The 15632-nt window shown below is 35.5% G+C and overlaps 1 protein-coding gene across 2 annotated transcripts in view; it reads left to right on the top strand.

Moving 5' to 3' along the window:
* Positions 1-15632, top strand: part of Neos (nuclear receptor coactivator protein neosin) — a 199167-nt gene that overhangs the window by 62391 nt on the left and 121144 nt on the right. For both annotated transcript variants that reach the window (XM_090381134.1, XM_090381135.1), the window contains exon 4: positions 10574-10681. In XM_090381134.1, the coding sequence (XP_090237260.1) occupies positions 10574-10681 (108 nt within the window). The remainder of the gene's footprint in view (positions 1-10573; positions 10682-15632) is intronic.

Here is a 15632-nt window from a genome sequence, read left to right on the forward strand (position 1 = left end):
ACAGACTTTGCAATTGGACTAGATAACATCCATTATGAAGTGATTAAGCACCTTTTACCAAACTATGTGGATCATCTTCTCTTCCTGTATTGCAGAAGCAGAAGTTTTCTTGAAGAGCAGTTTCCAGATGACTGGTAAGGCAAATGTCCCTTAGAAAATTAACTAGAAAAGGATCCTAAATTTCCTACATAACTATTGTCTTATTGCCTTTGACTAGCCATTTGTGAAAAATGGTGGAAAGAAAGGTCAACATGTCTTATATGGTATTTAGAAGAAAATGACCTATCCATCATGTAGTTCAGCTTTTGAAGAAACAGAACCACTCTGGACCACCTAATTAAACTAGAAATGTCCACCCCCAGATACTTTCCTAAAACAAGAGCACCTGCTGTCAGTTTTCTTCAGTATGAAAAAAAGTGTGATCTTTGAGATTTGGTATTGGGCTCAGTCATACGTCACTTTCCCATTTTTATTAAAAACTTTTTACCCCCTCAGTCTTTCTAGGTTCATGTATGGTCCACCCTCCTTTTGTCCTTTTTTCCACAGTACTTCAAGGATCAGTTTTAAATGTTATGTTTTTTGCCATCAAAGTGAATTCCATCACAGAACAGTGCCCTCTGTGTTGATGATAGTAGCTTATTTTCCCAGTCACAGAACCAGTGTCATTGAAAGACAATTACAGGCCACTGATCACCTCAACTCCTGGGCAACGAAAATTAGCTAATGACAAAAAGTGTTCAGTCAATTTCACTGTGGTGCAAAGGACCAAATCCTTTTTATACAGAGCAAATCCTGCATTCCAATAGGTCACAGAATTGCAATTTGTAAACTTAGTCTAGACACCTCTAGAGATTTATCATTTGTATTCAGCATCATTTCAAGGGCCATTTTGGGCTACAGTGCAAATCTCCAGCCTCTCTTATGCTTGTAGCTCCTCATTTTAATTACACTAATCTCATATTTCCTAATGGCCTGGGACTCGAAACCAGGTGGCCTTTATGACTTCCTAACAAAAGAGAAAATTATAACAATGGTAGTGCTGTAATGCATATCTCTCTCTCTCTCTCTCTCTCTCTCTCTCTCTCTCTCTCTCTCTCTCTCTCTCTCTCTCTCTCTCTGTGTGTGTGTGTGTGAGATGGTGCTAGGGATGAGATCACTCACTTTTGCTCTAGCATCATCTTCAAAGGAATGCCAGAAGGGCAGGCTAGACACAGATATAAAAAGTCATGAAGGTCACCATTCTTTTGTCAGTCTTCATGGGAGCTTTAGACAGCATTAAAAAATTTTTTCCTATGATGGGATTAATGGGTCTCAAACTTTTATTGCTGTTTAGTGTATGACTGTACAGAATTCAGAGGAGTAAGAGTAATGTAGAGAAAACTACTGATAATATTTAACACACAATTGCTAATTAATTATTACAGTTGCATGCTTGACATGCTCTTTTCTTTAACATTAGAAAAACCATCTTCCTTGTCACTCAAAATTATAGACTAGTGAGCTATTCCATATGGAGACAATACCTCTTGAATGTCAAAAACAGATTGATGAAGTAATCAGTTTTATGCTACATTTGCAGTGATGTCTAAGTGTTTTATATGTGGTAAAAATAAAGCATTAGTGTAGTATTCTACTATACAAATGATTTGTGTGTTGACACGATCCATTGAAGTGTTACAACTTCAAATATTTAATGCACTCATAGCAGCAGCAACTATGAGTGCATAGCAGAAGCTATATGATTTTATGAATAAATTTTTTAAGTTGTTAACTCAGTTTGCCAGACTTTCCATTGTGAATTGCCAAGACCAAAGTGCATTTTCTTACAGCATTTGAAGGTCTGCTGTCTCCAAACAGAATTCATAGACACTAAGTTGCCAACTGAATTTTCAAAAATGTCAAATTAAATGTTATTTAACTTTAATAGAAATATTATCACATCTGGAGAACCAGTTCATCATCTAGTAGTGCCATTCAGTGAACAAGTTTTTTTAACTAAAAATTAAAATGAACTGATTTTACACAAAAAAAAAAAAAAGAATAAAAGAGAATGGGCCCATGACACTGGTTTTCATGGTAGAAGAAGAAAATAGAGCCAGCAGTAACTAAAATAAATTTAATAAGTTTTTAATACGATGAAGAAGCTTTTGGGGTAACAAACCCCTTCCTCATCAAGAAAAGGTACATACATACAGAAATGCAAACATAACATTTCTGTTATGTTTGCATTTCTGTATGTATGCTCTACTGTATTTTCTTCTAAAAAAAAAAAAGTTTCCTGGATCTCTCAATGTTACTGAAGATTAAAAAATGGATATTTTCCAGCTTCACTGTGAGTACCTACTAGACTATTATGAAAGCAGAAAGAATTGTTGCACAGTGGTCCTTTGTTGGGAACTGAAACGTGCCCAAGGAAGCTTGAAATATAACAACTTATTCTAAATCATGTTTGGAATTTTAATAGATTCTCATGGCAATACTGACTTTGAGATGGTATTTTTCCAGGTGTTGTGTGTTTGGGGGGGGGGCTGAATTTAGATCTCTTTGTGGTAAACCTTTGGAAATACTTGTGACAACTAAATCTAAACAGCAGTGACAATCTTATAAACAAAACCCTGACTGAACAGTTCTGAAGAGCCACAGGATGGAGTAGTATTTTTCTTGAGCATGTAAGCTCAAGGAAAATACTACTCCATCCTGGTGGGGGACAGCATTATTTGAGGCCGTATTATATGAAGGATAAGATTTCATTAATCTAATAAATACACCATGAATTAGAACACATTTAATGCTAAAAGTTCTAAACCTCCCAAAAAACTTCATTCATTTCACAAATATACATGTTCTCGTCACCAAATACGGAGGATGCGGAAAGGTCAAAGATCAGGGAATGACCACCGCATATCCCGGAGCAATATGGCCTTAGTTGCTAATGCTCCTAAAAAAAACCAAATAACAATAGCATGTTCTCGTTTCCATTCTCAGTTATGTCTGTTTCCAACTACAATCTGTCAGTCTCCGCTTAATTTTACTGAAAGTAAAAGTAAGTCTTAATTATAAGGTTCCTCAACCACAACACAATCTCAGTTACCATAACTATTTTCTCTATGATCTATATTGGCTTAGGTTACTCATTTTTGGACAAATTCACTGGAAAAATTAATTGATTGAAACTTGACTTTGAGCAAGCTAAGAGTAGAAAACTTGCTTCTTGTTCAAATGGTAGTTAAGCATTCTGGTCTCTTGCCAAAGGTATTTGCTGCAACTTCTCTCTATCAATACTCTCACCTCTTTTACAACTTGATGTTTCTCTTATATCTGTAGCCACAGTTGACTTACTATCATCCTAATTTTTCTTCTAACTCTTATATTAATGAACTCGATATAACAACACTTGTTATACTCAGTACAATTCACTGAATGCTTCCAGTTTCTAAAATAGTTTCAGATCTCTCCATTCTGATTATTATCATCCCATTATACTTTCTGCTCTTAGTATTAGTAGTGGCAAATGACACAAGTATTAGTAGTGGCAAATGACACAAGAAAGCAATCTTATATAGCATTAGCCAAAAAAAAGTACCCACCTCACCAGTCAATCCGCCTCCCCAAGAATTTTTCTAGTTCTTCATTGAATTTATTCAAAACTACCCACTTCCACAATAACAGATGAAAGAAAGGTTGTTCCAACCATCAACCACCTCCTAGCTGAAGGCAAACTTCCACACGTCTGTCCTGCAACCATCCTTTCTCAATTTGAATTTGCCTATAAAACAAATGGGCACTCTTTTGTGTGCCCATTTGTGAAAGGCATGCAATACAAGATGTTTTTTTTTTTTTTTAATTTAAGGTGTCAAAAGATAAATATAATTGAAGAAAATCAGCATTTAGCCTGTAGGCATACGTGGAAATTTTTGATTAAAATAGTCATGGGGACTGTTGAACCTTGCATAACAGGTACAAAGTTTTAAATAGTGTGTGATAGCAGTTGTGGAAGAAAATCATTGCACATGTACTCAAATATGGAGATTAGGTATGGCTAGCTTATAATGTTTACTGAGTTGCAATATAGCCTACCTGTAAAGTGTTGTAAATTAATAATTGTGTGTTGTACACTCAGTGATCACTGAATTATGACCACCTATGTAATATGTTCCTCCACTGTTTGCATGGATAACAACCACAATTCCCTTAGGCATTAACTCCACTAGATGTCTGAAGATGTCCATAGATATCTGCAATGTTTTCTACATTGTCAGAACAGATGACAGTTGCATGTCCATGCTTCCCTTTCTGTTCCAAAACATTTCACAGACGTTCAATTTTTATTGAGGCCAGGCGAATTTGGGGGCCAGTCAAGATCGGTGATACCTTCACTGTGTTCCTTGTTGTTTGTTTTTTGTTATTTGGTTTTTAGGAGCATTAGCAACTAAGGCCATATTGCTCCGGGGATATGCGGTGGTCATTCCCTGACCTTTCCTTATCCTCCGTATTTGGTGGGCACGGGCTCGAACCCCGGTCTAATCAAGAAGCGTGTGCTACGCACTGCTGCTCCTGCCCACCTGGCTACAGAGGCGCCCCTGTGTGCCTAATGACATGGACATTGTCTTGAAAGATCCCATTTCTATCTGGAAAAAATGCAACCTGGCAGGGTATGCAATGTCTCCTGAGATCTGCAGATAGACCTCACCATTGGTCATAGTGGATACCATGCACGACTGGTTCATGACCTCTTATTGTTTGGATTCATGTGACCAGCACACTCATTTCCAATCCTACAGTGTCCAACCAGCATGTTATTGACACCAGTTTGAATAATTTCTCTGTAATTCAGATCCAGAAGTTGATAAAATTTAATCAGTTGATGCATAAATAGATGTAGGGGATGTTGTTGCATAAAAAAAAAAGTAATAACAGGTTTTATTTTACATTTTTTATTGTTAAATATAAGAGAAATTCTCATACTTTACTATAGGAATGCCCTTCAACCAACACTCTTTACATTTTTACATTTAACGTCTTTTACATTTTTTATGTAAAAATAAAAACAAATATTTCAAAGCCTTGTTATACAAAGTTTACATTTTTTATAAAATTACAAAATTCCATGAAAAGATCTTGCTCATAGGGCCTGCTTCTATAATATATACAGTATTCATGTCCTCTCACATTCACGAAACTCACTTATGAAAGGCGTAATGTCTACTCTTGTATATATGCTTTTATTCTAACCAGTGGCTGCCTCTCCAGTTGGTTTCTTTACATGCTACAAGAAAGGATCCAGCCAGGTGACGTAAATTTGTAGATATTTGCATGTCTACTCTGTAGTACTGCAAGTGCAACTGCCATCATCTAAATTATATTCTCAATTTGCATCCATTTTTCTGTTGTTCTTTATCATACGACAGCTCCTTCAAAAAGATTCATGGTATAACATCATGTTGCTGAGGGATAAGTTTTTACAAAATTTTTAAAATTTGTGAAAATTAAACTTTGCATATGATGATTTTAAATATTGTTTTCTTATTTTTTTTTTTTAGCTTGGTTTCCCAGTATTGGAGTGAGATTATTAAAAAAATCAATGAGAATTAAAATCGTGAAAATCGTAAATCACAAAAGTATTTACAAATCATAAAAATAGTAAAAAAAAAACCTCATTGTTACTTCTTTGTTGTGTATTACTATCTTCTTGAAATTGAATCAGGTTGTATTTTTATGTATTACTTGATTCAGTTTCATCAACTTCTAGATCTAAATTGCAGTTAATTTCGACTTTTATAAGCCAAATTGTACAAAAATGCTAGATGGGCACAATCTTATCTTTGTCCTTTAAAATATATTTTGGTGCTACAATAAATTATAAAATACAATTAATTAGAAATAATTAATAGGATAAGAGATGGCAGCAGTTGGTTGCCAAAATATTTTTAACATACCTGATAGGTTAATTGCTGTCATATGTCAGCAGTTAAATATCGTCAGACATGTGACAAGACATCAGATAAGTTATGAATTTCAAAATGTTTTGTGTATAAAAATAGGAAAAACTGTAGAAGAATATTACAGAAAAACTAGGTGCACTCTAAAAATTTTCAGCATCAGGGCAACTTGGTGCATGACAATTTTTGCATCCTATATGGAAGTATGCAACATCCCGATGCAACAGTGCTGCCTGCAAACCCATGTGTAAAATATACATATTAATTCATATATATTTGGAAATTAAAAATCCTTAATAGTGGAGGGTATGATTATTCCAGCAGTCCTTTAATGTGAAAGGTAGTTGATATCTTTAAATGTATCTCTTCTCTTGACTATTAAGTTCCTCCCAGAAATATAAAAGAAGCAGTGGCTGCAGTAAGGGGCAGGCTTCCCCTCCATATAATTCATGTAATTTTTTTCTCACAAGAGGACTGGGAAATAATAATAAAAATGGTTAATTTCATTTCAGAATTGTACCCAGTTTTTATTTAAAATTTCACAAAATTTATCACAACAAAAGAATACATATTAGATCAACATATCGTAAGTACCATGTATTTACCATATGTTTTTTTATGGTACTTACGATATGTTGATAAAGTAAATAGTATAAATCCTCCACATGAAGCCCAGATATATCCGATAATTCAAAATAAAACAAAATAAAAACATAAGCCAGTAGTATGGCAAAAATGTAGAGCGAAAATTAACATAAAAATAACGTGAAATAAAATAAACCAAACAGGAAAGGGAAAGTAAAGGTAATAAGACATAAACAGTAGCCGATTGTACCCTATATAATTTAGCACTTTAAATCCAATTAATAAAACCGATGTCAAATTTAAAATAATGCCAATTATAATAAAATATGCTTCCTCTAATGACAGCTTAATTTATTTATTTTCTTATTTTATTTTATGTTAAACTTTAAGCCATTATTTAAATATAAATCAGTGGTAGTAGTGGGTTGATAGGCTAAATAAGCAGCGCCTGTGCCGCTATCTATTCCTTTCTTTCCTTTATATAAGCTGGTTAAGCTTACATTATGTCAGTGGTGTGGCTCTGATCTAGAGTGTTGTCTGTTCTATAAATTATTTCTCGCTGCATAAGGACCACCGCCATGCAAATCCTCTGCATTGGTGGATCGATCGGAGGAGGAATGGGTGGTTGGGTTCTTCGATCTTTTCGCCTTTGCGACGATTTGTATGGTGATTGAAATGCAGCGATTCCATGACCATTATTGGCCTTGTGGTCCTCTGTCGATATGGGGCATAATGATCAGTCTATTATTTTGATATTTTTGTTTTTCTTTTAGTAGTTCTTAACCCCCTTTCTGATGATATTTCACGTTTTTCGGAACTGGTACCTTCGAGGGGGGTACCTCTAAATCATATTATAATTGGCATTATTTTAAATTTGACATCGGTTTTATTAATTGGATTTAAAGTGCTAAATTATATAGGGTACAATTGGCTACTGTTTATGTCTTATTACCTTTACTTTCCCTTTGCTGTTTGGTTAATTTTATTTCACGTTATTTTTATGTTAATTTTCGCTCTACATTTTTGCCATACTACTGGCTTATGTTTTTATTTTGTTTTATTTTGAATTATCGGATATATATATATATATATACACACACACACATACACAGGGTGTCTCAAAAATATTGGTACAAACGTTTAGGGGAGGTAGGTAACATCTAAAGGAATGTGAATCGCATAGGAACCCATAACTGGAAACCTCACCGTAAGTCGGTACACGGCGCTGTTCATCAGTTCGTGAGAGGGAAAATTTCTGGTTTACTCATCCAAGCAGTAGTTGCCGCACGAAGAGCATGCATCGATATACGAACTGTGAGATGGCAGACATGCACCTAGTGTATGGATTAGCAGAGGGCAGTGGACGAGCCGCTCAACGAATTCACAAATTTTGATGCACACGCGCAAACAAATGGTGGTCCAGTACATGTCGGTCTGGGAAGCGTTCTCCATAAATTCGTTGAGCGTCATTTAGAGGTAACAGGAGTAGTGCGGGCAGACCAGGTTCGACGTGAACCCCCGCCATGGAAGAAAATGTGTTGAATGCCGTCCAGAATAATCCTACTACCAGTACACATGCCGTTGCCTCTGCCTTAGGAGTGTCTCGTTGCAGTGTACAGCATGTCTGCCACGATGATTCCTTACACCCCTTTTATCTCCAAAGGGTTCAGTTACTGCTCCCCCAAGATCCTGCACATGTGGCTTTTGCGCAATGGTTTCTCCAAGAAAGTGTTCAAAACTTATTTTCCAGCCTATGTTTATTCTCTTTATTCTATATTTTTTTTATACTGCCAGTATATTGCCTCTTCCCTTTACCTTGAGTGTAGAGATATGGTTTCAACACAGTTGTCCTTTGTAGGTTAATTTCTGTTGCCAAAATCTCTTGCCTTGATGCATTGGCTAAATTGGTGTGTTCTAACTGCACTTCTCAATCACCAGAATTCCCCCTTCTGAATTTATACAGGTCACAGTACAGATCAGACATAATGAATTCCTTAGTGTTATTCTGAAACCTAAGTTGTGACAATGAATCCCAGCAATGCTAATTTAGAGGACCCGCAGAGTCACTGGGAGGTCCATTGTAGGTTTGTTGTGGATGAATAGTCAACCACATGGCATGGATACCAAACAAGCCTTCTGAATGCTGCCTCCAGTGCACAAGCATAATGTGTCATCTGCTGGTAATTTTAGGTTAAATAAACTTGAATATCTTGATGAAAAGTTTGATGTATGCTGATAGGTTTGCTGTATAATATAAAGGTAGATAGGGTGGTTAATGGCATTAACCAGGGTATGATGTTTCAACAGTCTAGTGGTTTTGTCACTTTTTTGCAAATCAGCTTGTGAAACACACATGCAAATCAGCTTGTGAAACACACACACTTGTACAAACCTAATACCTGATGGTAGCATAAGTTGCTGATGTGTCTGAAAACCGGCAGCAACATAAATTAATTCAGCAAAATGCTCAGCAATGATGGTGAGCTGCAGGTCAGTGTTTTAAGATTTAAAAAAAAAAAAAAAAAAAAAAAAAAAAAAAAAAAAAATGTTTAAATTTAAAGTTTTTTTTTGTTTTTTTTTTAGTTTACTTTCCATATTAAGTTGTAGTAAAGCAATAGTTTTTAGTATCCTATTCATTAGCACATTGCCGACCGGGCTAGCCGGGTGGGTAAAGTGCCTGCCTGGCACCCAAAGGTCGCGGGTTCAAATCCTGCCTCAGGCTTGGATCAAAATACTGCGAAAACCTTGGGAGGTGCATTATGGCCACAGAAGCCGATGCGCCAACAACTAAAACAAAACAAAATTAGCACATTATAGGCATAGATGCTGGTGCACCAAAAAAATCTTAAGACAAATAAACAAACAAACAAACAAGCCCTAATCATTTAGCCAAATATGTTTTTCTATTTATATAAAATAGAATATTTATAATATAAAATAGAATAATTTGGGATTGAAAGTGTCTGAAATTCTGCCCAGACATGATGTGAAGGAGTACATGATGAGAGTCTTGTAAATCAGTTTGGCTCTTGAGAGAGACACTGCGAGGCTTAGGGTAGAATTTTTCTCGTAGTGGTCTGTTTTTGTTAACAGGAGCAGGATAGGTGAATCGGAAAACTGGTGGGGGGGATTCATAGCCTAATAGATTAATAGTAGCTGCAAGAATAGGAGAAAGTGATTCTTGCACTGCTTTTGTAAAAACATGCCTCAGCATGGAAAGCAAGGTGTTGGGAATTTCAAAGACTGCTGGGGATCCTTGTGGAACAAGCAAATACATGTGCACTAAAAGATTAAAAGGTTACTAAAAGTAAAAACATTTGCAAGTATACTTGTATGTACCTTAATGCTAGGAGCAGAGTAAATAAATTTATGAATTTGAACTACTGATCGAATCATCAAATGCAGAAGTTTTCAGGATATCAGAGACATGATGTCACTTTAAGGGATTCAGAATTTGAAAGCAAAAAGATAGACAGGATAGGAGAGGGGATGTTTATGCTCTTAGTTAAGAAGCACATAAAATCTAAAACAGCATATCAAGTGGACATGGGTGGCCAGTGTAGTGTTGAGTCAGTGTGGTGTGACATAAGCACTGAGAAAACAAAAATGGAGTGTGCTGTAGGCCTAATGACTGTGTTGAGTATATTGAACAACAGTTGTTCAATATACTCAACACAGTCAAAAAATAACTTCAGAAAAATAAGAGTAGGCTAGTAAATTAGAATGTCTTATATGGAATTTTAACTTTTCCAGATGTTCTATATAGTCAGTGTCTAGATTTTATATTCAGTGTACACAAAGTGGAATCAATGGCAACTCAATACAGGTCTACCATCACTAATCCGACAGCTTCTGATGGATTGACCATTTCTGAATGTTTTTGCTTGTTGCAATGTAGTAAGTGCCATTTTACTTTGTATAGGAATAGTGCAGCTAAAGTGTGGTGACAAGTATTTTATATTTTCTTCCAATTCGAACATTGGAAATCATATATTTACACACACACGTACACACACTTACTTCATCTGCATATTTTTTATATTTTTCAGGTGTAACTATTTTACGGAATTTTGCATTTGTACAATATGATCGTTCAGACTCTGCCCAGGAAGCCATTAAAAATGAACATGGTTCTATGTTGAAAGGAAGCAGAATTGGTGGGTATTATCTTTTTTTATGTAATATATAAAGATGATAGTATTTGTTAGAAATATTTATTTTGGTTAGTAGATTTAAGTTGTCATTTCTTTAAGACAGTTAAATTTTTCAGTTTTTAATTTTGTATTGACTAAAGCTATCATTTAAAATTATAATCCACCACATAATATATTACTTTTATGCCTATAGTTTGTAACAGTTTTTTATTTATTATATGCTGATAATTTCTTGGTTGGCTTAAAGCTTGCTTTAATATTGTGCTTCTTGGAATATGAGCCACAGAAATGGATATCTGTACTTAGTACAAATATGTATTTTTGGTATTAACATTAGCCAAGTAGTGCAAAGAAGTCACAGACTTTTGTTGAAGGTGCCTCCGTAGCCAGGTGGGAAGGAGCAGCAGTGCGTAGCACACGCTTCTTGATTAGACCCGGGTTCGAGCCGGTCACCACCAAATTTGGAGGATGCGGAAAGGTCAGGGAATGACTACTGCATATCCCAGAGCAATATTGCCTTAGTTGCTAATGCTCCTTAAAAAAAAACCAAACCAAACCAAACCAAACTTTTGTTGCACTGACCAAAAAATTAAATAAATAAATATAAAGTAAATAAGAAAATACAAATTATTCACTTCCCTTCTAACATAGGTAACTATCCAGTTGAGCTTTGAATATTTTAAAACTGTTAGCCTAAGGAGGCAACTTGTTTCACTAATCAACTGCTTGCTTACTTAAAGAAAACTTCCTACAGTATAGTCTAAACCTCTTCCCCTGTAGAAGTCTTTTCTTGTATAGTCACCCTTTTGTCAATCACACCATGTGTGTTGCCTGTCTTTGTATCCTTTCAAGAAGCACAGGGGTTTTTTTTTTTTTTTTCCAGATGAGATCTCTATACTTGGACCCATTATTTCCAAATGTGGTCTTATATAATCAGGTCATAATCACTTATACAATGGGATATGACCTCCCTCTTTCTACAGGATATTTGAAAAATTATCCTTAGGACACCATGGGCTTTCCTGGCACCGTATTTACACTGCTCAGAGAACTAATCTGCTCATATCACAACTCCCAGATCTCTGTCTTCCTCTTTTGTTTTTAATTCAAACCTCACCAAGTGCATAAGTTATTTTGGGGTTGCTGTCCCCCAAGTGTAAGACATCACATTTTGCTTCATTAAATATGGCTGCTACATTTCTGACCATTCTTGAAGCTGGTTCAAGTCATCTTGGCACTGATCATTAACGACTCTACCAATTTTTACATTGTGCAAATTTTGACATCATGCCTTTTATACCTTTGTCAACATTGTAGAAACAATAGTGGTCCAAAACTGATCCTTGGGCAATTACTGTGACTTGTCTCCCACTGTGACATTCCATCAATCTGATGAATATCCATTAATCACTGCCTTCTACCCTGCAGCCACTCTGCAGTCTGTCTTAGAATATTTCCAGTAATTCCAAATGTTCCAGCTTATACAATAACCTCTCATCAGGGACTGAGCCAAAAGTTTTGCTAAAATCCAAATAAACCACATCAAAATTGTTTCCTACATCTTGCTCATGAGTAACTGTGTCAAAATAGCTTTCCAATTTAGTTAAACATGGTTTTCCCTCAACAAAACCATGTTGTGTGCCCTTCAGAATGTTCTTTCTAACCAAAAACCCCTGGGTTGCACTCTTGATCATTTCCTTCAAGATTTTCCCTACACTGAAGTCAGACTAACTGGTTTGTAGTTAACGACTTTGCTCTTAAAACTGCCTTTTATTTAATGGTAATACGTTGGCACTTCTCCAACCAAAGGAATCTCTCCTGAGTCCAATGATGCCCTTTTAATTAACCTCAATGGTTCAATACATTCTCTGACTGCCTCCCTCAAACTTATTGGGTACTTGCCATCAACTTTTAAAGATAGGGTGCTGATACTTTTTAAAAATTACAGCTGTAAATTACAGACTCCGAAAAAGCGATGTGTTTGCCACTTTATTTACCTAATTGTTATTTTGTATTGTACTTTATAAGTAGCCTTACACAGTCTGTCCTCGTATAGCACGATAGTTGTGTTCCTAGAAACTCTCGTGCAATGCAAAATCGTGCAATATAAAGAACAGTCCCTATGGGAAAAGTGGGGTTAGGTGCCGACCACCCAAGATTGAACACACATTTGGAACCAAAACATTACCAAATACAATAAATAATTGGGTAATTTTAATCGTTATAAAAAATAATATATTTTTTTATTTTTATTATACAATAAATAATAAAAAATATTTTATTTTTATTATATTATAAAAAAGTATTTTTTACGAATAAAATACGTATTTTATTCGTAAAAAATTTATTATATTAAATAAAATAGTCGTAATAAAATACTTACGTATTTTATAATACGTAAGTCGTAATAAAATGCTTACGTATTTTATTACGTAATAAAATATTGCTACTGCTTTTGCTTCTATCATAAGCAAACTTGTTTTTTGTTTGATTTTCTATCCAAACAGATGACAGCCGTTCCATCTCTTCCAATTCTTGTGTCTTAATCTAATGGATTTTAATTACACTTTGAGTTGTTCCCGCTATGAAAGTTGTTTTTATTTTCTCCGCATTCTTTGTAATTCTCGGCGTTGCCTCATTTAGGTCTGTAGCATGTGCAATATCACATGGTCTTTCATTTCGCTCAAAGCGTTTCACAATTTCATATTTTTTTTCTCTATCGACAGAGGCGGACTGGCCATAAGCCTTACCCGGGAAATCCCGGTGTGATTTTGACCATAAACTGTAGTATGAGGCCACTATAAATTTTCCCGGGTAAGAATTTTTGATCCAGTCCACCTCTGTTTATCGATATTGCTTTTCTTTTTCTCTCTGAATCTGTAGTGTCTTCACCAGGACACTTCCTTTTCACACCTTTTAAGCATTTTACTCATTTTTAGGGAATAAAGCACAATTACAAAACGAGGAGGCACCCTTAATACACATAAACAAAGCTGCGCGCGTATAGCAACTGAATAAACAACACAGTAAAGGCCGAGATATGCTATTAACACCTCACATTTTGCTAAAGCACATTTCTGGGGGTTACTACCATAAAACAATAAAAACAATTTCCAGTTGCGTTTCTGCTAGTGGAATCTGTTATAAACTGTTAGTAAACTCCATCTAATTGCATTTGCGATTATACCGATAGCTGGAATTGTGTTAGTTTTTACGTTATTATGGTGAAATGTGTTTCCCCTTCACTGAAATAAAACATAAATACATTTTCAGAATCTTCTTCATTCCTATCGTGTTGCGTTCGGTTGGGGTGATTCCGCATTTGACTGCCATTTCTTGTAAATACAAAGGCGAATCGTGCATAAGCAAATTCAGTTGGTGCTATATAAGATAACATTCCCCTATTTATAAATCGTGTATGATCGAATTCGTGTAATGTAAACACGTGTTATACGAGGACCGACTGTAGTTCTAATTACGCTGGTTTACAGAAAAAACTATCCAATTTAAAAAAATTAGATAAAGAGTTTTTGTAGATTACTATTTAATATACATAAAACCGTTGTTTCGTTCGAATCTTGCAGCCATTGTTCTCGTACAGAGAGTGGTCGGAAATTGAAATTTTTAATTGTGGTTAGTAGGTAACTCTAAGGTAAAATTATATAGCGTAATACGCATCACTGCATTTAGGGTTCTGTTAGGTAGTATAGTATTGACAATCAATTAATTAAATTTATTGATCTTATTAATTTTAAATATCATGCCCCAGACTGGAGCAGCAAAGCAACGGGCATAAATTTGCAGGAGTGCTGTGACTCGGCGGAGAACTGGGTGGGGGGGGGGGAGTGATTCTCCAATGCATCACAGGCTGAAAAAATTTGCAACTTGTGAAATGTTTGCCAAATTCATTCTTTGGAACAGAACATGATCTAGCCAAGGAGGATATCTTTGTGTCTGCCAGGTGCAGAGAGTGTCTAGAAATTAGGCGTCAACTCAGCGTTCTGATGGGTGGCTATGAGTACTTGGGGTGTAGGGTAGATGCCCTCAAAGAAATTAATATGAGGGGGTCCGTCAAGCTCTCAGCTGCCCAACTCAAAGCAGAATGCGCTGGTCCCAAAGGAGTTAGTTATTGTTGGTGACTGTTGTCAGGGAGACAGGTAATAGAGCCGACTCTCAATTTACCGGGATTGGATTAACCAGGACACTCCGAGACTCCAAATTAAAAAAAAAAAAAAAATCAACGAGAAATCATAAAATTCAAGTAATAACTAGAATAGGTATAAACAGATGTTTTGTAAGTTGTAAATAAGCAACAAGTGGCATTATAAGTTGTCATTAGGAGATTATTGTGCCTATCATCTTGCAACACCCGCTGGTCTCTCAAAAAAAAAAAGAGAGAGACCAAATGTTTAGTTTGTTTTAGTGCGTCACGTCGATTATTGTGTTCTGTCGCATCGCAAAAGGACAAATTTTGTTTCTTTATTTATGTCAGGAATGTCGGAATTTTTTTTTATTAACTATTTTTTTTTTGTTTAGAAATAGCGCGAATGATGGGCAAACAAGAGAATTAAACAAAAACTTGAAATTATTCAAAAGTTTGAAAATGGTGCATCCGTTAAAGCTCTAAAGAACTATTATAATGTTGGTGACCAAACCATATGCTTCATTTTAAAAAATAAAGGGAAGCATCGCATTGGACACGCGAGCAGTACATGGTAAGTTTTTTTATCAATTGCCATACTTTTTACGTAGGTTGAGTCCCCAACTTACGTAGCTTCGGACTTACATTATGTTATTTATAATTTTTTTATATGACTGAAGATTTCAAATGAAGGGGACACACATTTCCCATAATGTAACAACTCACAGAATTCCAGCTATTGGTATTATTGCAAATGCAATAAGATCCAGTTTACTACCCGTTTATAATTAATTGCACTAACCGAAAAGCCCA

The sequence above is a fragment of the Mastigoproctus giganteus genome, chromosome 9, assembly GCF_048544385.1.
Source record: "Mastigoproctus giganteus isolate SK-2022 chromosome 9, ASM4854438v1, whole genome shotgun sequence".
Lineage (NCBI taxonomy): Eukaryota > Metazoa > Arthropoda > Arachnida > Uropygi > Thelyphonidae > Mastigoproctus > Mastigoproctus giganteus.